The sequence below is a fragment of the Nicotiana sylvestris genome, chromosome 9, assembly GCF_000393655.2.
Source record: "Nicotiana sylvestris chromosome 9, ASM39365v2, whole genome shotgun sequence".
In the NCBI taxonomy this organism is placed as follows: domain Eukaryota; kingdom Viridiplantae; phylum Streptophyta; class Magnoliopsida; order Solanales; family Solanaceae; genus Nicotiana; species Nicotiana sylvestris.
The window spans coordinates 163,714,814-163,739,459 of NC_091065.1; the positions used below are offsets into that span (position 1 = coordinate 163,714,814).

The window sequence follows — 24,646 nt, forward strand, 5'->3', positions numbered from 1 at the left end:
AGTTACATTTGTATCCTTGCAATAAGACCTGGTTCTCTCCTTTAAAGTCAAAGAATCTTTTACAAATGAATATCACATGTCAACTATTATTGTGTCTCTTTCTTCTTATGGGTCCTAGAAACCCTAATAGTACATTTGTAGAGAATATCCATTAGAATATTCTCCTTTAGTTCGTATCTTAAAGCTAGCCGTTATAACTCTGTCAGAGGCCCACGACCTCGGCAACGACTATTGACGGTTCCTCGACTTCAATATTTGCTGACTCTTCTATCACAGAATTCATTGTTGATTTGATCACTTCGACCCATGGCAACCTGAAGATGCTTTACCAATATCATTTTGACTTATATTCTAAAGATAAATTTCGACCCATACACAACTGAGAACTTACATCCTGTTTTTCCTGATGGATGGTAGATGATTTCACTTATCCAATATGAATTTTAATTTCTTATATTTGTTTTCACCTGGACAACAACTTTGTTATGTGAGATTTATACACTCGTCCATGCAATTCTCACTCGCAGCCCTTCAATTTTCCTTTTCTTTCATCACTATTTACTACTTTGCTCCTATCTCAGAAAAAAAGGGTTAAAGAAAGAAAATTTACAACTCAAAAAAATAATTTTAAGTATAATTTAGTTGATCTTTTTTTCAAATTAAATGGATAAATCAACATCTATTAAAATACCTTAATCACTAGTATAATTCAAAAAAAAAAATTATAATCATTCACATTTCTCATACAAATGCTATTTTAAGTGCAGGGAATCACAATTTTTGAATGTTTAACATAACACGGATGAAAAATTAATGATTGGATACTTGTGCTATTTATATTTTCTCTAATATTTTTCTTGATTTATTGCCCTTATACACATGTAACTTTTACCAAGAAAAGACAATTGGATCTTAAAATTTAAATCTCTTAAGTATGGTATATATAGGTAAAATCATATTCTAAAAGTTAACCTGCGACAAAATTGTCATTGAAAGCAAATGCAGAACCTTTACTCGATTTAATACAAGACACCACTATTTTATTATTCAAGCCAAGGGTGACATTTTATTCTTATTGGATATTCTCTTATTCTATAACTGATCGATTCAATACGAATTTTCTGACAAATGTGTTGACGTGGATCCACATTGGCATACAACTATTTCTGAATAAAAAAGAAGTTCACAAACTTATATTCAAACGGACCAAACCATGCAAACAATATATCATATTGGCATGTAGCATGGCATTTCGATTTGTAGGTAATTATAAAATTTTAGAAAAATATACGCTGACTTTTGACTGTACACAAAAGAAAAAAAAAATAATGAAATCGTACTAAGAAAAGATAAAACTTTCGATAGTTGTTTGTCTACTTGGATTAAAAAATTCAGATGTTTACCTTCCCGGAAAAGAGAAGAGTTGATTTTTTTTTTTAATTGTAGATTAATAATCAATAGTTTTCTAATATATGAGAAATAAGGTTTAACGGAGCACAGTTCGAAACTAGTTGATAATGCGTTGCAGGATTCAAAATCTAAAATGCTGGTAAACTAACATAGGTAAAAATTTAACTCGTCTTCTGTCAAATTATGTTATAATTTGTGTAGTCTAAAGATTGGTTTATTTAAGCCGCAATTTATATTATCTTGATTACTACGTGAGAGAATCAAACGGATTAAATTTGGTATGATAAAAAATAAAGTTAATATGACATGAAATCTGACTTCACTTGTTATTTTTTAAAAGATAAAATTCCTTCTATAAAGTAGAATTAAATTAATTACTTGTTTCGAATATACTTAATTCATACTATAGTTTATAGACAATACTGTTGAGGAATGTATGGATAAGGCAAGCACTTGGTGTTAGTTAGCTGTTATTTATAAACCATAGTTAGCTAACTAGAGTACATACTAGTAACTATAGTTGAGCTAGAGATTAGTTAGTATAAATATATGTTAGTTGGGTAGTTGTAATAGTTGTACAGTACACTTTCTCAATGGAACAGTGATATTTCCATTTCTTCTCCTCTCGTCTTCACCTTCATTCTTTTAGATCTGGATTACATGTTAGCTGAATTCGTCAATTCAACATGGTATCAAAGCGGATAATCGATCAAATCTAGGGTTCTTCACTGTGAATTTGCTGAAGAACGATAGATAAATCGATATTTTGCCTATTCTCTGTTTTTGGTTCAGAAACCCTAATTTTCTCCAATGGCGGTTGATGAAGTTGTGGATCAAAGCTCAATTGTGATTGATCACAATCATCCTCTGTATTTGCATCCATCTGATACACCTGGAGCGTTATCATTAGGTTTTCAGTTGATTGGAATGGAGAATTACACTATGTGGAGCCAAGCTATGGAGGTTTCACTGTTGACTCGCAACAAGCTGGGATTTATTGATGGAACCATTACACGCGACACTTATGGAGATAAGTATGCTAACTCTGGGATCGATGTAATGCTATAGTGAAATCATGGATTATGCATAATGTTAGTCGTGATTTGTTGAATGGTGTTCTATTTCACTCAAATGCATGTGCAATTTGGGCTGATCTGCGTGAACGTTTTGATAAGGTGAATGCTTCACGCATGTATTATCTTCACAGAGAAATCTTCACATTAACTCAAGGAATGACTAGTGTATCTGTGTATTACTCTAAACTGAAGGATCTCTGGGATGAATATGACCCGATAATGCCACCTCCTACTTATTGTGATAAGTCTAAAAAATTTGTAGATCACCAACAATATCAGCGACTATGGTAATTTCTGATGGGACTTAATGATAGTTACAGTCAAGCTTGTAGTCAAATTCTTATGAAGTCTAAAAGTCTCACTGTTAATCAAGCATATGCAATGATTTTGCAAGATGAAAGTCAGAAAATTGTGGCTGGTAATAGTTCATATGTTCCTGATTCATCAGATCCCACAGCCTTGTACTCATCAAAATTGGGGCAAAAGATGAAGAAAAACTACAATTTGGAGTGTGACTATTGTAATATGAAAGGACATACAAGAGAAAACTACAATCTGGGTACGTTCGAGGAAGAACGTGTGTTTAGGTGGGGGAGGATGTAACGATCCGACCGGTCGTTTAGAGCTTTTGCACTTTGATCGCTAGTTCTCGGGCATGATTTGCCCTGTGTAAGGTATTATGACTGATGTAGATCATTGGTTTTGGTTTTTAGGGAAATCGGAATGAATTTAAAAGAATAGTCTCAGATGAAAGCTTTGAATTTGAAAGGTTGGCCAAGAGTTGACTTATTTGTATATGAGCTCGGAACGGAATTCTTATGATTTGGTTAGCTTCATTGGGTGATTTATGACTTAGGAGTGTGATCGGAATTGATTTTGGAGGTTCGGAGTAGAATTAGGCTTGAATTGGCGAAGTTGAGATTTTGGCGATTTTCGGTTGGTAGGTGAGATTTTAATCCGGGAGTCAGAATGGAATTCCGAGAGTTGCAATAGCTTCGTTACGTCATTGTTTATATATGTGCAAAATTTCAGGTCATTCGGACGTGGTTTGGTTGGGTTTTTGATCGAAAACGTATTTCGGAAGTTTTAGAAAACTTAGGCTTGAATTCGATCTGAATTGATGGATTTGGCATTGTTGGAGGTGTTTTAATGATCGGAACAAGTTTGAATAAGGTATTGGGTTATGTTAGGACTTTTGATTGAGGTCCCGGAGGCCTCGGGGTGATTCCGGATGGCTAACGGAGAGGTTGGAACCTTGTTGCAGCAGCTAATATTGTTGCTTCTGATATCTCCGCACCTGCAGATTTGGGGACCGCAGGTGCGGTGCCGCACATGCGGAAGGGGAGCCGCAGATGCGAGAGTGGGCGTGATGAGCAGTTTCCGCAGAAGCGGTCAAGGTGGCCGCATCTGCGAAGCCGCAGATGCGGAATTTAATCGCAGATGCGATTTTGGCTAGTAAGTGAGTGACCACAGAAGGGGTTGGTTGGACCGCAGATGCGAAAACCCCTGGGCAGAATGAATATATATCTTCCTTCGCGATTTTTGAAGGGTTAAACCATTTTTGCACTCGAAATTGGGAGCTTTCGGCGATTTTGAAGAGAGGAATCAAAGAGACTTCATGGAGGTAAGGATTTTGGACTTAAAACACATTCCTATGGTAGAATTTCATGAATTAAAGGTGTAATTAATGGGTTTAAAGGGCTAAAAATGGAGGATTAGAGCTTGAGTTTAAGAGGCCTTTAATGGAGGATTTGAGGGGTCATTTGAACTCCGATTTTGATGTTGTTGATATGTATGAACTCGTGGGGAGATAAGGAATCTAATGACGTAAAAAAATTCTGAGTTTCGAGAAGTGGGTCCGGGGCTCGGGTTTTGTTAATTTCAGGATTTTTGATATTTTCGATTGTTTTCGCTTGGGCTTTGCTCCCTTAACATATTGTGATGTATTCATTCTGATTTTAGATAGATTCAACGCGTGTGGAGGCCGATTTGAGGGGCAAAGGCATCGCGAGCTAGAGATTTCGCCGGTTCGAGGTGAGTAATGATTGTAAATGATACTCTGAGGGTTTGAAACCTCGGATTGCACATCGTAGTGCTATATTGAGGTGAGACACGCACTGATAATGAGCGTGGGGTTGTTTACTATTGGGATTGTGACTTGGTCCGTCCCAATTGATGATTTTACTGCGTATTTGACTAAAACCTATTTGTTAGCATCATGATTTGGGCTGATTGCCATATTTGGGCTTCGTGCCAACTATTTGAACCCTCCAGGGATTTTTATCATTATTTCCTCACTGTTTTGACTTATTACTTGAACTCAGTCCTGTTGATATTTACTGCTTTACAAACTCAGCCATTGTTACTCATATTTGAAACTTAAATGATGTTTTGGGCTGAGAACTACTATTTTACTAATGTCCGAGGGGCTTGTGATGATTTTCGGACTGAGTGAGGCCAAAGGCCATATGTGAGGATATGCTTGGGTCGTAAGGGACCCCTCCGGAGTCTGCACCCTCACAGTGAGCGCGGGTACCCATCATGATCTAAGAGTGAGCCCGAGGGGCTGATATTGTTCTGAGAGTGAGCCCGAGGGGATGATATTATTCTGAGAGTGAGCCCGAGGGGCTGATACTATTCTGAGAGTGAGCCCAAGGGGCTGATATGAGTGATTGTGAGGTAGCCCGAAGGGCTGGTACTGTTCTGAGATATTGCCCGAGGGGCGAACTTTTATGTGTTCATTTTTCACATTTACTAGTCATTTTACCTGTTATACTGTGGTATTTGTGCCCGAGGGGCGGATTTTCTGTGCTTATCGGCACTAACTATTTTGCAAACATTGTGTAATTGTTGAAAAAGTCATTCTCAAAAGAGGTTTAAACTGAGCTAAGATATTTCTAAAGATTTCACAGCTTCACTGCTTTTCTCAAAGGGTTTTACACTGCTTCTATATAGCATGTTGGTTTTTTTACGTGATTTCTTACTGCTCAGTTGTTATTTATCTTTACTACTCACTGAGTTGGAGTACTCACTTTAATCCATGTACCTCGTATGCAGATGCAGGTATTTATTCACCCGGTAGCGGGTTATGGCTAATCGGAGGCAGAGTTATCGGAGTTTAGCAAGGTGACTACCAGTGTTCGCAGCATCGCTTTTCTCCCTTTTCGTTCATTAGTCCTATTTTGTATGTTTCAGGCCTTGTAGTTGTATTTATACTCTATAGATGCTCGTGACTTGTGACACTCTGGTTTGGGCTGTGTTTGGGTTGTATTCCACACTTTGTAAAGAAATCTTTTGCTTAGTTTGTGGTTATTTAATCATACTAAAACTGTTTATTAGTATTAACTATTCTGAAAAGGAGAAATGGGTTAGTTGGCTAGCCTTGTCTTCACGAGAGGCGTCATCACGACCGGGTTCGGTAATTTGGGTCGTGACAAGTTGGTATCAAAGCCTAGGTTACATAGGTCTCATGAGTCATGAGCAGGTTTAGTAGAGTCTCGCAGATCGGTACAGAGACGTCTATATTTATCCTCGAGAGGCTGCAGAACCTTTAGGAAAACTTCACATTCTTGAATTATTATCGTGCGTCCTTGATTCATCTTGAAAAGTAACTTTTGAAATTCCTTCCACGCGTTCGTATGCACGCATGAGCGCTCAGTATCATATACGCATCAATAGCTTGTAACTCCCCGATCAAGGGGCGAGATCTGATCTTTGTGAGTTGATGTTGGGCCAGTCTGGAGGACTTGAGGCTGGATCTTTGCCTATGGCTTGAGCACCGAGGTGCTGATTGTGTGAGGAAGTGTTTTGAACTTATATGTTCGGTATTGTCCCTATTAGTGGGAGTGACGGTTGGATAACTATGTGATGAGTATGTTAGTACTGCGAGATGTATCTATATGTCACGACCCGAATTTCCCCACCCTCGGGAGTCGTGATGGCGCCTACTAGTGAAAGTTACGCAATCCAACCAACTGAACTATCTACCGTATTTCCATTTTTAATCCGATAACGGTTAAGAGCCAACAATTAGATAACAACAAAATTGATAAGCGGAAGACTGCATTGTAGAGATTTAATAATACTGCTAATACCAAACCATAACAAATCTACCCAAGACTGGTGTCACAACTTCACAGACTGTCTAGGAGTACTACAAATAAAGGTCTGAAAGAAATAAATACAATAATGTCTCTGGAAATACATGAAAGAAATAGGAATAGTAGATAGAAGGAGACGCGCCAAGGCCTGCGGACGCCTGCAGGACTACCTCGGATCGCCTGATGAACAAGAAAACAACAATCTCACTGCAGTCCGAAGTCTACAACACTGGGATCTGCACAAAAGAGTACAAAGTATAGTATCAGCACAACCGACCCCATGTGCTGGTAAGTGCCTAGCCTAACCTCGACGAAGTAGTGACGAGGCTAGGACCAGACTACCAAATAAACCTGTGCAATATAGCGTACAAAAATAATAGGAAGCAGATAACAATGATGGCAACAATGACCAACCAGTGATGTAAATAGCAGGCCACAAGAACACCATAAATGTTTCTCAACAAATAATAGATACAAGTGCAATCAATTCATCAAGTCCTTCAAATATAAATCTTTCGCCTATAAATCCTTCAAGTAATAATCTCCAAGATAATATGCTTTTCAATGAATATATATCGAATATATTTCCTTTAAATAAAATATCTTTCAAATAAGCATCTTTCGAATATAATTCTTTCGAGTAAATGTCACCTTGTGACGCCTCATTCACTTAACATAAAGTAGAGTACAACTTCCAACCCAATTAGGAAATCAACAAGAAAATATGAAGTTATTTTTAGAAATCATTTGATAAAGAAGATACCCTTTTCAATTAAAGTACAATATCGAATGAATCCTTCACCTTTAATACGAGAAATCAATAAATCAAAACATAGTAGAAATTCCTTTTTTTTGTAAAGTACAACCTCAAACGGTTTAAGGAAAATTTAGTTGAGAAATCAATTGAGTTAAAAAAAATGTAACAATTGTTGAAATTTGGAGTATTGAACATATATAAAAAAAAAGTAAAAATAGAATATCAAGAGAATTATAAAGGAATCAAAATCCAATCACTAACAAGAATAAGGGAAACAAAAGCATATTTCACTTTCTTTTCACATCTTGTTGCAGGCGTGCAACCCGATCCCATTTCATGTATCTCGTGGCAGGCGTGCCACCCGCTCCCATTTCATGTATCTCGTGGTAGGCGTACCACCCGCTCCCATTTCATTATATCTTGTGGTAGGCGTACCACCCGCTCCCATTTCATTATATCTTGTGGTAGGCGTACCACCCGCTCCCATTTCATTATATCTTGTGGTAGGCGTACCACCCGCTCCCATTTCATTATATATCTTGTGGTAGGCGTACCACCCGCTCCCATTTCATTATATATCTTGTGGTAGGCGTACCACCCGCTCCCAGTTACAAGCCAACAATAATCACAAGGAATCCCGACAAGGGAACAAGAGCAATATAACAACTTTCCGGCAAGGGAACAATAATATTTCAACAACATCCCGACAAGGGAACAATAATATCAAAACAAACATCCAGGCAAGGCAACAATAATATCAAACAAACATCCTGGCAAGGCAACAATAATATCAAACAAACATCCTGGCAAGGCAACAATGGTGATAATAACATATGAAGCGCAATAAACCACAACGAAGTCATAACAATTATAATACAAGACTCACGGACATGCTTGACACCAACGTATAGATACTCGTCACCATATCTATACGCCGTACTCTACAATTAACATGTAGCAATTAAGACACAACTCCTAATCCCTCAAGCTAAGGTTAGACCAAACACTTACCTCACTTTGCAACCAATTCAAAATTCCAACAAGCCTTTGCCTCTCGAATTCGTTCGAAGCTTCAAATCTGGTCATAATAATTCAATATACTCAATATAAATCGTACGAATTAATTCCATATGAAAATACTAATTTTCCAACAAAATCCGAAATTTAACTCAAAATCGCTCGTGGGGCCCACGTCTCAAATTCCGACGAAACTTACAAAATTCGATAACCCATTCAACCACGAGTTCACCCATACAAATTTTATCAAATTCCGATAACAACTCAACCTCCAAATCTAAAATTTTTATTTTTGGAAGATTTTGCAAAAATCTTGATTTCTTCCATTTAAATCCGAATTAAACGATGAAAATAACCATGGATTTATGTAATATAAACACTTTCGAGTATAGTACACTTACTTGAGTTAAAATCGTGAAGAACACCTCAAAATCGCCTAAAATCTGAGTTTGAAACTCAAAAAAATGAAAAAAAGACGTGATGTTCGTCCTTTAACTGCCCAGAATTTTCGGGGGCACTATTCGTGTGTTTTTACTATTCACGGGGGTACCGTTCACGGGATACTGTTCATGGGGTACTGTTCATTGGTACTGTTCATTGGTACTGTTCATTGGTACTGTTCACGGGGTACTATTTCTGCAAATTTTCTGCTATTTTCCCAAGTCCGAAATCACTCCGAGACACCTCCGAAACACTCCCGAGCCCTCGAGGCTCCTAACCAAACACATGCACTAACTCAACAACATCCTACAAACTTAACCGTGTGATCAAATCGCCAAACTAACATCATATACCACGAATTAAGCTTTAAAATCCAAGAATTCTTTCAAATTTCATAAAACATCAAATTTTCCATTTTGAGTCCGAAACACGTCAAACGACGTCCGTTTTCAGCTAAACTTTACAGAAAGTGCTTAAATAATATATAAGACCTGTACCAGATACCGAAACCAAAATACGGGCCCGATACCATCACTTTCTAATCAAATTTCATTTCTATTTTCCTTAAATATTTTCAGAAAACAATTTTACTCAAAAATTCATTTCTCGGGCCTGAGACCTCGGAATTCGATTCCGGGCATACGCCCAAGTCCCATATTTTACTACGGACCTCCTAGGACCATCAAATCTTGGATCCGGGTTTGTTTTCTCAAAATATTGACTGAAGTCAACTCAGTTGAGTTTTAAAGCTCTAATTCATAATTTAATCCATTTTTCATACAAAAACCTTCCAGAAAATTATACGGACTGCGCACGCAAGTTGAGAAATTATTGATAGCTCTTTTCAAGTTTTTAAAACACCGAAATGATTATTTAATTTAAAGATGACATTTTGGGTCATCACACTATATGACTTGGAAGTGAGGAGGAAGGTTTGTTGGAGGATAGAAGAACTATTAGGTGCTTGATTTTCATCTTGATTCGAGGTGTAGCCCCGAGTTATGGGCGTATGAAGAATCTTTTCATGTTCCCCAGTTGTGAGTAAAGTAAATTTCATGTTTTGGTATGAGTTCAGACTCAGGAAGACTAAATGACTGCGTAATGTTGTGACGGTGGAAGGTATACAGAAATGTTAGATCGAGGCGAAGTAGGTGGGTTACCTCCTGCGGAGTGTTCTGAAGTGGTGTGATCCTTATGTGTATGTTAGAAGACCTCATGTGTAAGTAAAAAGTACGTGATGAAATTTGAAATTTCGGGTCGCTTAAGAGAGTGGGCTTAACTATTGCGGGGATGAATGCGAGATTTGCAGAAGATTTAAAGTACTAGATGATCTGTGTTTTCACAAGCTTACAAAAGGATTTAAGCTTAATCTCACTATGGTATTGTGGCATCAATAGAGTATAAGTGTTATGAGTTATCGAGTGTATTTTGATCTATGGCTCCTAGCCAAGTGGGGGAGTCTGCTGTGAGTAGTTGATTGCACGGTTAGGCGCTATGTTGGTTCCAGTTTGAGGCACGAGGGCGAATCAGTTATGGCTTGCGAAAACTGAGACCAAGGATAACTCGAGTAGAGGAAATATTTTGACAAAGGTTATATTATGCTTCATAGAGTAAGAAAAAAATCACGGGATGTCTTAAGTTGTTGTTGGTAAAGAATGCTCGGTGCATATAGTAGGAAGTTCCTTGGATGTGTTGGGATGAGGATTTCATTCTGCGGTGTCAGAGTGCTGATGAGGCATGGGTGGTTCTGTTCGTTTGATCAGGCCAATTGCAGTTTGAAGAGAGTGAGTGACTCTCGAGAATGGTTCTAATGTGTTCGAGGTTTTACATATAACAATTGGGTATTTTTAAAGTTGTATATGTGGTTAGAAACTGAGTTTTCATTGGAAGATGTCAAGACTTGTGGCATTTTCTTTATAAATTACGAGATTCTATGTATCAGTACCAGGAGGGTAAATGTACCAGATTTAGATTTGCAGGAAGTCTCTTAAGAGAAAAGTACCTTGATCATGATGCTCGTGGGAATATCTGAGAAAGTATTCAACGGCTTATGAGCCTTAGACGGTGTGGCTTTATGCTTGGGTCCTGTGTGGTAAGTCTGGGTTGAGGAATTGTGATGTTATAGCAAGCGAGAATATCAAGTTGAAAATGAATCAGAAGGAAATTTAGATAGATGGAATAGTTTGATAGTAGACCGAATCGGTATGGTAGGGATATGATTAATTCCTTGTGTGCGTTCGAGGTAATGAGTTCTTTCAGGTATTTTGTGGCGATTCTCTTAGGTTTTGATGGATTGCTTAGCTTGATCGAGTTAGAAGGATACAATCCTGACAGGTCTGATTTGTGCAAAGGGAACTCAGAGAGTTCTTGATGGTTTTTACCGCGGTTTGGAGATGTATATTTTCTATGGGCATGCGGAGCAGGGGATGTATAGTGATTTTTATTCTAGATGGGACCGATGGAAAGTTCTTAACTAGTTGAGTGCATAGATATCTGTGGCTCGAAAGGGATATGAAGTTCTTATGTTATCCTAGGATGGTATGGTATATGCGGTATGTTGTGCGGATCGAGATTTGCATGTGTAAGGTTACGGTTCAGTTCTGAAAGGAAGTTCATGAAACTCCTAAGCAGCGGGTAGCCTCAGATGATTAAGGAAATGGTACTGCTAATTGGAAGTGATTTGACGAGGGTATATGTTTTAGAAATGGCAATGTGATTAAGTTGATGGTACTTCGATAGAATTACGGCGCTTTCTTGTTAGATCGACTGCTGATATTCGAGTTTGCTTGGTGACACAGGGGAATTTCAGAGTATCTTTCGTGGAATGATTGGGTATTTAAAGTGCGGTATGCATCCGGACGGCGAAATTGGGATCAGGTATGTTGATTCATGTGCCATATGGATTTGGAGACACAGAAGTTCTCACATTCAGGTTATGTTGTGGTTGTGAGTTGTATGTATCGGCACTGTTTAGTGACTATTGGGGTTTGGAGACCCGAGTGAATCTTTCTTTGCTTGGTATGATGGACTTTAGATCTGATGTTGGGGTTTAGACTGGTTGTCTCAGTGATGGGTTATTCTGGACTATTGCGCTATGGGCTATGCCGGAAAGGCTACGGGTTGAGTGGCGAGGTGCGTCGGATTATGTTCTAGTAGAGTGGTTTATATTTTAAAGACCCAGCGGACGGCTGGGAAGGAGTGCCTTTCTTAATTGGGCCTTCGTGATGGATGTCAGTGCAGAAGTTTCTACCATTGATTCAGTTCCGGTGTTGAGGGATTTTCGAATGTGTTTCTTGTAGCCGGGCATGTCGCCGGGCGAGGTTGTGAATTTCGGTATTGATTTGGTGCACCGTATCGTATGGCTTCGATAGAAGTTATAGTAGTGGAAGGAGCAACTTCAAGCTTCATTGGTAAGGAGTTCGTTGGCAGGCCAATGTGGGTGTGTATTCTAACTTGAGTCGGCTTGGTTGGATCTGAATTGCATTGTTGAGGGATGTGTCGATTCGACTGTTATTGAGCTTATTAGTAATCTGGGGAGGTCTATTGATTACCTTTCTGTGTTGCGAGATGTATGATTTGTTGGTTATGGGCACATATGGTGCGGTTCTATTGGGGTTCATAGTCGAAGTCGAGCGGGAAGAGTAATTGGGTGTTGCTCGGTGAATGGCGTATTGGTTATGTCCTATCGGGTTTGCGTAGTATATGTTATTTGCTTCACCGTGGGTGTAATGAATTTGTTTTGGTTCCAGACATCAAATTGTGCATGGTTGTCAATTTCGAGCATAGTGACTTGAGGTGTTTCATGTGGAACAGTGTTTGGATAGGATCGCACATTTTTGCAGCGAAGCTATGTGGAGATATGACCTTGCGGGTTAGATTCAGGTGTTCTATTTATATTATGTGAGACGGGTCCTCAGTTTTGTGTGGTGACGATACTGGTGAGCTTGCGGTACAGCTCTTGCATTTGAGTCAGTTTCCTGATGTGAGTATGTTCGGATTGTGCTTATTGGTGCGCGGACTGCGCAAGTTGTGGCTTTAGTCTATGTTGATGGGTCATGTCACCAGAGTAATTGTGTTGGATTAGATGCGATCGTTGGGGTTTTTAATGAATACAAACGGATTCGATTTCAGCATGTTTGAAGGACAATATCAAGGTTCGGCTCAGAAATTTGCTATGGCCCTTGCCAGTGGGGAAGTGGCCTTATGAATGGTTGATCTGAGAAATGGTTATGGTTTATTGCATGTTTCATTTATCATTGGCAGTATATGGAAGTGTTAGAATGAGACTTTAGTTGATAAGAGGTTTTCTATCGGTATTCGGTTATTATGTACAGCTGTTGTGATTAGACGTTATCGCTGCTAGTGTTGAGTTATGGGGTATATCATGTGATTGCACCTGAGATAGCAGATATGGTTTGTTACGGCTTGTTTGGACTTATTCGCAGTATAAATGTGAGGTTCTGATCATATTGAGGATTTTAGAAGCAGGAATGTGGTTCTATGGTTTATGAACTAGGATGGATTGTGAAATTTTAGTTATATTGTGTTATCGAACCTATATGAGATAGGAAGACGTGGGATCACCCACGGGTTTATGCATGGTAAAGTTATTCAGTTATTGGTTGGCTTCTAGAACAACTCTGGGTACGTTCGAGGAAGAACGTATGTTTAGGTGGGGGAGGATGTAACGACCCGACCGGTCGTTTTGAGCTTTTGCACTTTGATCGCCAGTTCTCGGGCATGATTTGCCCTGTGTAAGGTATTATGACTGATGTAGATCATTGGTTTTGGTTTTTAGGGAAATCAGAATGAATTTAAAAGAACAGTCTTAGATGAAAGCTTTGAATTTGAAAGGTTGGCCAAGAGTTGACTTATTTGTATATGAGCTCGAAACGGAATTCTTATGATTTGGTTAGCTTCGTTGGGTGATTTATGACTTAGGAGTGTGATCGGAATTGGTTTTGGAGGTCCGGAGTAGAATTAGGCTTGAATTGGCGAAGTTGAGATTTTGGCGATTTTCGGTTGGTAGGTGAGATTTTAATCCGGGAGTCGGAATGGAATTCCGAGAGTTGCAGTAGCTTCGTTACGTTATTTTTTATGTGTGTGCAAAATTTCAGGTCATTCGGACGTGGTTTGGTTGGGTTTTTGATTGAAAACGTATTTCGGAAGTTTTAGAAAACTTAGGCTTGAATTCGATGTGAATTGATGGATTTGACATTGTTGTAGGTGTTTTGATGATTGGAACAAGTTTGAATAAGGTATTGGGTTATGTTAGTACTTTTGATTGAGGTCCCGGGGGCCTCGGGGTGATTCCAGATGACTAACTGAGAGGTTGGAACCTTGTTGCAGCAGCTAATATTGCTACTTCTGGTATCTCCGCACCTGCAGATTTGGGGACCGCAGGTGCGGTGCCACACATGCGGAAGGGGAGCCGCAGATGCGAGAGTGGGAGTGATGATAAGTTTCCGCAGAAGCGGTCAAGGTGGCCGCATCTGTGAAGCCGCAGATGCAGATTTTTTCATCGCAGATGCAGTTTTGGCTAGTAAGTGAGTGACCGCAGAAGCGGTTGGTTGGACCGCAAATGCGGTACTGTAGGTGCGGTAAAGGGGTCGCAGATGCGAAAACCCCTGGGCAGAATGAATATATGTCTTCCTTCGCGATTTTTGAAGGGTTTAACCATTTTTGCACTCGGAATTGGGAGCTTTGGGCGATTTTGAAGAGAGAAATCAAAGAGACTTCGTGGAGGTAAGGATTTTGGACTTAAAACACATTCTTATGGTAGAATTTCATGAATTAAGGTTGTAATTAATGGGTTTAAAGGGCTAAAAATGGAGGATTAGGGCTTGAGTTTAAGAGGTCTTTAATGGAGGATTTGAGGGGTCATTGAACTCCGATTTTGATGATGTTGATATGTATAAACTCGTGGGGAGATGAGGAATCTAATGATATAAAAATTTCTGAGTTTCGAGAAGTGGGCCCGGGGCTCGAATTTTGCTAATTTCGGGATTTTTGATATTTTTCGATTGTTTTCGCTTGGGCTTTGCTCTTTTAGCATATTGTGATGTATTCGTTCTGATTTTGGATAGATTCGATGTGCGTGGAGGCCGATTTGAGGGGCAAAGGCGTCGCGAGCTAGAGATTTCGCCGGTTCGAGGTGAGTAATGATTGTAAATGATACTTTGAAGGTTTGAAACCCGAAATTGTACATCGTAGTACTATATTGAGGTGAGACACTTGCTGATAATGAGCGTGGGGTTGTTTACTATTGGGGATTGTGACTTGGTCCGTCCCGATTGATGATTTTACTGTGTATTTGACTGAAACCTGTTTGTTAGCGTCATGATTTTGGCTGATTGCCATATTTGGGCTTCGTGCCAACTATTTGAACTCTCCGGGGATTTTCATCACTATTTCCTCACTGTTTTGACTTATTACTTGAACTCAGTCATGTTGATATTTACTGTTTTACAAACTCAGCCACTGTTACTCATATTTGAAACTTAAATGATATTTTTAAATGATGTTTTGGGCTGAGAACTACTATTTTACTAATGCCCGAGGGGCTTGTGATGATTTTCGGACTGAGTGAGGCCGAGAGCCATATGTGAGGATATGCTGAATGATATGAGGCCGATAGCCTGAGATACTTTTTATACGCCACGAGGTGGCTTGATTGATATGAGGCCGAGGGCCTAGATTTGATGCCACGAGATGACTTGATATTGCGCTTGGGCCGTAAGGGCCCCCTCCGGAGTCTGCACCCCCATAGTGAGCGCGGGTACCCATCATGATCTGAGAGTGAGCCCGAGGGGCTGATATTGTTCTGAGAGTGAGCCCGGGGGGCTGATACTATTTTGAGAGTGAGCCCAATGGGCTGATACGAGTGATTGTGAGGTAGCCTGAGGAGTTGGTACTGTTCTGAGATATTTTCCGAGGGGCGAATTTTTATGTGTTCATCTTTCACATTTACTTGTCATTTACCTATTATACTGTGGTATTTGTGCCCGAGGGGCTGATTTTCTGTGCTTATCGGCACTAATTATTTTGCAAACATTACGTAATTGTTGAAAAAGTCATTCTCAAAAGAGGTTTAAACTGAGCTAAGATATTTCTAAAGATTTCACAGCTTCACTGCTTTTCTCAAAGGGTTTTACACTGCTTCTATACAACATGTTGGTTGCTTTACGTGATTTCTTATTGTTCAGTTGTTATTTACCTTTATTACTCACTGAGTTGGAGTACTCACTTTACTCCCTGCACCTCGTGTGCAGATGCAGGTATTTATTCACCCGGTAGCGGGTTATGGCTAATCAGAGGCAGAGTTATCAGAGTTTAGTAAGGTGGGCTGCCAGCGTTCGCAGCACCGCTTTTATCCCTTTTCGTTCATTAGTCCGATTTTGTATGTTTCAGGCCTTGTAGTTGTATTTATAATCTAATAGATGCCCGTGACTTGTGACACCCCGGTTTGGACTGTGTTTGGGTTGTATTACGCACTTTGTAAAGAAATCTTTTGCTTAGTTTGTGGTTATTTAATCATATTAAAACTGTTTATTAATATTAACTATTTTGAAAAGGCGAAATGGGTTAGTTGGCTGGCCTTGTCTTCACGAGAGGTGCCATCACGACCGGGTTCGGTAATTTGGGTCATGACAATAATAAATAAATGATACTAAAAAATATTATTGATCAATTTAAATATTAATTTGAGCAGTAGAATAAAAAATTAATGAATATAATTTTTATTACAAGAAAAAGAAAAATTAAATTCATCTATTAATGAGAGTTGTGGACTATAATATGAACAACTCTAAGTTATGGGTAATGCAATAACATGAACAAGGAATAAAAAAAAGAAAAAAAATATGTAATTAAATAATTTCAGTAGTAGATGTATATGTAATGATAAGGCTTATTTGATCTTTGAGAAGAGAAAACTTTTAAAATATTAATGATCTAGGTCATACTATATAAATAAGATACACGTATTTAAAACCGTTATAATAGATAAAACTAAAAAAAATATAAACAATTGACATAATTCGGAGAAACAAATAATTTTTTTTTAAAATATAACTTAAATTATTATATAGTTAATTTAAATAGAAATTTAAAGTAAAACTTCCATATAAATGAAATAATTATATAAAATTTCATAGTAGATGGAATAATATAGGGGAGGGGGGATATAAAAATATTGTGGGTAAATTGATACTTTTAATTAATTTAAAAATAAATCTATATCTCTTGCTCAATTAGCATTTTCAGTTTTGAGAATCAAGACGTGTGATATATGTGGTTTGGAGTCGAATACTTTTAAAATGATTCTCAAAAAGAGAATGGTCACATAAATATAGTTCGATTCTATCAATGTTTAAAGAACCTCCAATAATGTTGAAAGGGAGTAGATCAACCATAAAATTACACAAGAATAAAGGAACTGAGGTCATACATTTCTTTGGGGATAATGTTTTAAACTATGAATCGACTGAGACACCGGCTGAACAAATGTCAATTGTGTTGCCTTACGGTAAAATTAATTATCCAATTCTTTATAATTTATTTTATATCTCAATTGTTTGGAAGCAATACATATATTTTTTATATTTCTATTAGTGCTAGCAGTTGTTATGCTAAATAAATAAGGGAGGATAGATTCTTCTCTAATGGCTCAGGTATGGACAATAATTTTTTAGCCCGTTATTGATATTTATGTTCTCTCAAATTGTATGAGCTAATTGATCGAGCAACTGATGGGTCGATATATGTTATATATATATATATATATATATATATATATATATATATATATATATATATATATATATATGTGTGTGTGTGTGTGTGTGTGTGTGTGTGTGTGAAATAGATTTGGATAAGGTAAACACATAGATAAATATAATTGCACTATTTGGAATTGCTATTTACACAAAATAAATGAATTACAACAATCATAAGGTAAGATTCATTTAATTAAGAATTACATGTAAGAACTCATCTTCTTTTAGTACATGTGCATCGTAGAAGAAAAATATTTTGAAGTAGGTTAATATTTATTTAATTATAATATATTAATCTTAACTATATCCCAAAGGTATCATTTAAATTGTTAAAAATAAAGTAACTTTAATTGTGTGGTTAAAATTGAGTTAACTAGCAAAATTATTGAGCAAATTACGATCCAACTGTTTTAGAAGTTGGTAACTCCCAAAAGTTAGAATATATTGGTTGTTAATAAATTATCATGTATGTATATATTAATTTTTATTGTATAATTTTAGATTGGTAGAAGTTAACGTTGATGCGAGAATTTATTATATTGAGATAATAATATAATATATTTTTATAATTTAAATTAAGATATTACTAAATGTATTTTTATTTGTTATTACTCTATATAGCATGACTTCACTCAGTTTTAATATAGATGAGATATTGACTTGACACGGAATTTAAGAACGAAAAAGAAAACTTTTGAAACTTATGATCCTAACAGTTTTGTGGGGCCATGATATTTGTATGGGTGTAAAAACTTCTCATAATATGTAAAATGGGTAAAAGAAAAAATTTAAAGTTGAATTATTTTCAAATATATAAATGTATCATTCTTTTGGAACAGACTAATAAAAAACATATTTTATGTAAATTGAAAGAGAAAGAGTATTTATTTTTGAATAATATTGTATTTTTATTTGTCTGTATCACCGACTACATATGGGATTATAATATTTAAGTTTATGTCAATAGTTATTCATATAATTTGTTCTTTTTAATTTATAAAATTTAGAAGGATCATAATATTATCCGCACATCATGTGGGTATTAATACTAGTTTTGATTAAATGTCATAATTTTGCATTAAAAAATTCTAATGGTAAATAGTTTGATACGGTTGAAAATAATTCTCAAGCCCCGCAATTTTACTAGACATGTATATATTTACAACAGATTGAGAAATGAGAGTTACACTTTGCTCAAATTGAGTCATGTGTTTCTTGATAGAAATTATTGCTCCAAAATCAAATTTCAAAATTTCAATATTTGTTGCATAAATATCATTACTTATACTCATTTAACTTCAAAAACATCATCTTAAATAATCATATCCTCTCTTTTGCTATTTTTGTTGTTGCATATTCTTCAGTTTTTTATTGTTTTCTTCTAATGTTTAAATTAACAATTTGGCTGCACGTAATCTAATGATAGTATCACTAAATTAAAATTACTTACAATAATTAAAAATAATACAAAATATAATAGACTTAAACCCCTTGGTGTGCACTCATTACATCAATCAAACCATATAGGGGTGTATATGGACCATATTGATTCGATTTTATTAAAATCAAATCAAATTAACTATATCGGTTTGGACTGGGTCGGTTTTGTCAGGGTTTTAATTACATGAATATTAATTCAATCTTACTTTGTTAAACTTTTGATAAGTAAATAGTATATGTTTAGTAAAAATTAAAAGAACTCACAAACATATGATCTATTAAAATATTCTTATGGGAGAATTTTCTTAACAATAGATGATAAATATATTTCTAGCCGCCTAACAATAATTTTTCGTTGATGTACGCTTTCAAGGTTAATCGAATTTAATAATTAAACATAAAATCAATATGATACCTAAATAATGATATATTCTATTTAATTTTAAATTATGAGCTATCATTTCAAATTCGAAAAAATATATAAGAATTTAATAAATATTGACATATGAATATGGAAGAATAAAGAGATTGACGCATTTTAAAAATACTTGATAAGAAAGTAATGATACAACCCATTATTTAAAGTAAATAAAAATGGAGCACTTCATATTCTATTACATCCCATAAGAGAATCCTAAGTATTTCAAAATATTTTTTTAAAGAAAATTCTATATAAAGCCTTAAAAGCATATATAAATTATAAATATATATGTCGGTTTGGTTTGGATCTTTTTACTCAATACCAAACCAAACCTAATCGGGATTTTTAAATCGATTTGGTTTGACTTTTCGTTTAAGTGCGATTTTTTGGTTCGGGTTGAACGCCCCCGTGACATAGCCGTAGGGGTCGTTTGGTATGATGGATAAGAAAAAGTAATTTTGAGGTAAAATTTAGTACTGCCTTATCCCTTATTTGGTTACTAATGGTGGAATAAGTTATCATATGACTAAAAATAATACCCGAATAACTTATACCTGCCAGAGGGTGCAATAGTAATCCAAGAATAAGTTATCAGTACAAATCAGTAAAATTGACAATCCCAAAATTAATTCAACATATCAAAGAGTCAATAAGAAATAATATCACGATAAGTAATCCCAATATAACTTATTAAAGTAACTAATCAATAGTTATACTACAGGTAAGCTTTGTTTCATTTACGTGTAATTAGAGTTTTATATGAGCTAATTGTGCAAATAAAACTCTTGACACTGTTTGCCAGATGTTTAGCTCTTTTTCCACACGAGTGAAGGGCCCCTCAAAACAGTGTCAACGCCAACTCAACTTCGCAGACGCCGCCAGTTTTCTGGCATTTCTCTCTCCCAGTCAGCTGTCGCCGGAATAATCACTCTCCGTTCTTTTTAGCCGGAGAGTTTGTGATCGGAGGGAGAATTAGGACCAGAATATAGTCTAGTATAATGAAGGAGGATTTGTGTATGGACATTGATCCTCCTCCGTTCAAGGAGAACATCCTCGCTACGGCAGAAGATTGGCGAAAGGCGCTTGACAAAGTAGTTCCTGCCGTCGTCGTGCTCCGAACCACCGCTTGCCGAGCTTTTGATACCGAATCTGCCGGTGTCAGTTCCGCTACGGGCTTTGTTGTTGATAAGCGTCGCGGAATTATACTCACGAATCGTCATGTTGTTAAACCTGGTAATTAAAATATCCTTACTTTTATCTCAAATTATTTCTTAATGTGTTGATAGTGACTATTAAGCAGAGTTTGGACAAAATTTGAGTATAAGTGGAAAAAAGTTTGTGGAAGCTGAAATGAGTATAAATTATACCCAATCAGGTCACTTAAAAGGTTACTGCAGGAAATTGTACTTAATAACATTGAGTGGTAATCCGACATAAATGATAATTAACTTATAATTCAGTTTAAATATACTGATGGTGTAAAAATTCATTACACTATCATTGTATATAACTTAAATCCAGTTGAAATTATGTTCAGCGATGAACTTTACATAGCAAAAAATTCATAAAAATTGAAAATTGGTGAGTGAAAGTTGAAGATTTGAAAAACTTCAACTGAAATACACTTTAAACAACTATTTCAATATGGATTATGCACTGCCGGAATTTTTTTTTACACCATCAGTGTAATTTAACCGGTTATAGCTGGATACTTATTCTAGGTTATCCGTCAATGATTTTTTTTTTAATAACGATGGTGTGTGGACCAACTTGCGTGTATCTTGACTAATACAATGTCATACTTGCTATCTTCCACCAGCAAGAGATACTAGGTAACTCTGTCCACCAAGTCTTGGATATATGGAAAGAAATCATCTAGTATTTTTACCTCCATTGAGATTTGAACTTGAGATCTCATGGTTCTCAACCCACTTTATTGACCACTAGGCCACACCCTTGGGTCTCCATCAATGATTATTAAATAGAGTTGCTTGCAACTACATTTTAAGTGATTTGACGGGTGTAAATATTTTTTAGACCGTTATTGCATATACCTTAAACTCTTTCAATATTCCACTCAAGTTTGTGAAAATTAAAATTATGTTTGGACATGAAATTCACTTAAAAAGAAAATTCATGAAAGTTGAAAATTTGAAAAACTTCACTTGAAATACACTTCAAACAACTATTTCAATATGTATTTAAGTTATATGCACTAGCTATAAAAACATTTACACCATCACTCATTATAATTTAACTTGTTATTGCAGGGTACTCACTGTTTATTCTAGGTTATCCATTAATGCTTATTAGATAGAATTATCTGCAATTACTTTTTAAGTGATCTGATGATGTAAATAACTTTTACATGTCATTAATAAAACTTAAAACTTTTTCAACATTCCACTTGATGTTTGTGAAAGTTGAAATTATGTTTGGACATGAAATTTCACTTGGAAACAAAAATTCATATAAGTTGAAGATTTGAACTTGAAATGCACTTCAATCAACAATTTCAATGGATTTAAGCTTATGCAAAAGTATTTTACACCATCAGTCTAATTTTAATTTAACATATTGCAGCAAGTTACTCACCATTTACTTTAGGTTATCCATCCATGCTTATTAAATAGAGATACTTGCAATTACTGGCAATTACCTTTAAGTGATCTGATGTGCATAAAACTTAAAACTCTTTCAGTAATCCACTTGAAGTTCAAATAATATTTCACTTGAAATCCAAAACATCTTGTCGGAACTAGTATTTGCAAATAATAATTTCAGTATTTACAGATACTGTCAATGCTAAATGGGTACTAAGAAAGTAGGGTAATGAGTAAAGCTTAACACAATTCATCATTCTCAGTGGAAGCAAAAGACACTAGATGATTTCTTCCTATTTGCCTAAGTTTTGTGGGGCAGAGTTACTTGGTACCTGGTGGGAGATACCGGGTATTCGGTGGAATGAGGTGCGCGCAAGCTGGCCTGACATCACAACCATGAAAAAAAGAAAACAAAAAGAAAAAACACCATTCCGTTTATCATATAGTTTGAGTTTAGATAACCAAGAGAGAAATTTGGAATTCTTACTTTTGTATTTTGATGGATGTATCACTGTTCATTTGTTTGTAGGACCTGTGGTGACGGAAGCTATGTTTGTGAACCGTGAAGAAATACCAGTTTACCCCATATACAGGGACCCTGTGAGTTCACTTAAACATCGTCTGTCATTTGACTGTTGGATTTTGTTTATGCATTTATTTTGGTTGCACAGTTCTTTCTCCATCTGTACTATCTCAACATTAGATTTGACTCACTGGATATGGCTAGGAAGAGGTACTTAATGAAATGGGGGTAAACGGAAAACTTTTCGGATATCTAAGCCGTGGGTACACTATTGAGAAATCTTAGACACATTCTCAGTGCCTCATACCGAAAGTGAACCTTATTGGAACTAAGACTATTACGTTATTACGTGGCATTTCATAGATATCAATTATGGACATTTAGCTTCTTAGGGTTGTGGCTGTTCCATGGAGCTGCGTCGATCTGCCAAAAGGATTACTTAATCTTGAAACTAGAATCTGTAGCAATGTTAGACATTTTTTGTTAATTCTGTGAACAGGTTGGATTACGAGTAGACTTTTTAGCTTGACAGAAGGTTTATAACCGTAAAAGAGCCGAGTGATATACTTAGAAATTATAATTGGCCTTAAAGATGCTAGGTTCGACTTGTTCGATGTATTAGCAAAGTTACAGTTGATTGTGTAGGATCTATTGTATAGGATGCGACTCGGGAGTGGTTGTGTATATCTTTTATGGATGTGAGCTCTGGAGGTTCACAAGGGGAACTAAGAGAAAGATCAGGGTAATCCCCGACAATTCGATCTTAGTTGAGTCTGCCTGAGGCCTTGAAATTGGCTGTTGTGGACTGTGAGTTTATGTGTTTTGAATCTTTTGATTTTAGTGAATAAGAAAGTGTCATTGTCATATCTATGTTTATAGGTTGTACCGATAAGAGGAGAAGTAACATGCCTTTTCAATGCTCAATTAGATAGAACTGTGTCTCATTGAACGAAGTATACTTTTGGTATTTGATGAATTCTCCAAAGAAGCACTTTTGTCAAAGGCTCGTTTAAGGAGTCGTTACTTAAGCCCTAAAGCTAGGTGCAAAACAAGCTGAGGCTTCTCGCTTAACCAGCTTCAGTACAATCAACAAGGCGCTAAGCCATACACCTATCACCTATGGGCACTGTCATAAAGAGGCGACACTAAATAATAAATATTGCACTTAATTGTATATACTTTTAAGTTCCTTCGTCCATATAATTGTTATTTATGTTTATATTAGTTATTCTAGAATTTTATATATACTAATTTTGTTTTTCTCCACATTTGAGGCTTTCTTTATTAATACCCGCGCTTTATTTGCGGCTTTGCTCTTAAGTCCCCAGCAGGCCTCGGTGCTTTTTTTTTTTTTTTTTGCTTTTCGCATTTGATTTTAACTCTTAATATCCATTAAGAAAATCTTTGCTCCCTGTGTAGCTATCCCTGTAACAAATACTTGTTGTATGGTAAATCTATCATTTTACTTAGAGAAGTTTCCTTTCAAGCTAACTTCAGCCTTAGCTGTGCCTGAATAACTTTGGATTATCTGCTCATCCTTTTTGAGTCTTGTGTGACTATGAGCAATTCATCATTTTATTAGTCCACTAGTCCTCTTTCTATACGTAACATCTGCTACTTGTGTTTAAGCTTATTTGTTGCTGTTACATTTGTATTAGATCCGAATGTTGCTAGGAGTATGGTTTTATCCAGGAAAAAAGTGATTGCGAGGAGTATGGTTAGTGAATGGTTTTATCCAGAACAAAAGTGTTTGCGAGGAGTTTGGTTAGAGACTTCTATGATAGTATAGGGAAATGTGGGTCTTCTAAAAAAGATTAAAGGGATTCGTAGTATGAGGGTCAAACCTTCTATTTTTGGCCTCAATTCGGACATCAATTTCGTAATATAAGTTAAAATTTGCATAACTAGAAACTAGATAAAAAGTACTATAAACTACAATTTTTTATAATTAAAAATATTAAAAGATAAGTGAAAAAGTTTTGGTCAAAGCAAAAGCTGTTCGACTCCCCAAATAGTAATAATTTTATAAAATGGAATGGAGGGAGTAATAATTTGATGAATAGAGCAGAATGAATGTAGAG

General features: G+C 36.3%; 2 protein-coding genes across 2 annotated transcripts in view; both read left to right on the forward strand.

The window, feature by feature from the left end:
- The first annotated feature begins 2,220 nt into the window (after nt 1–2,220).
- On the forward strand, nt 2,221–3,213 carry LOC138878537 (uncharacterized). The gene is made up of 4 exons (XM_070158224.1): nt 2,221–2,444; nt 2,507–2,744; nt 2,835–3,045; nt 3,200–3,213. The coding sequence occupies exons 1-4, from the start codon at nt 2,221–2,223 to the stop codon at nt 3,211–3,213; spliced, it is 687 nt and encodes a 228-aa protein (XP_070014325.1).
- Nucleotides 3,214–20,225: 17,012 nt separating this feature from the next.
- The window catches only part of LOC104238164 (protease Do-like 7), a 48,095-nt gene continuing 43,674 nt past the window's right edge, over nt 20,226–24,646 (forward strand). The window contains exons 1-2 of the mRNA XM_009792455.2: nt 20,226–20,672; nt 22,572–22,642. Coding sequence (XP_009790757.1) covers nt 20,438–20,672; nt 22,572–22,642 — 306 coding nt within the window. The 5' untranslated portion in view covers nt 20,226–20,437. The remainder of the gene's footprint in view (nt 20,673–22,571; nt 22,643–24,646) is intronic.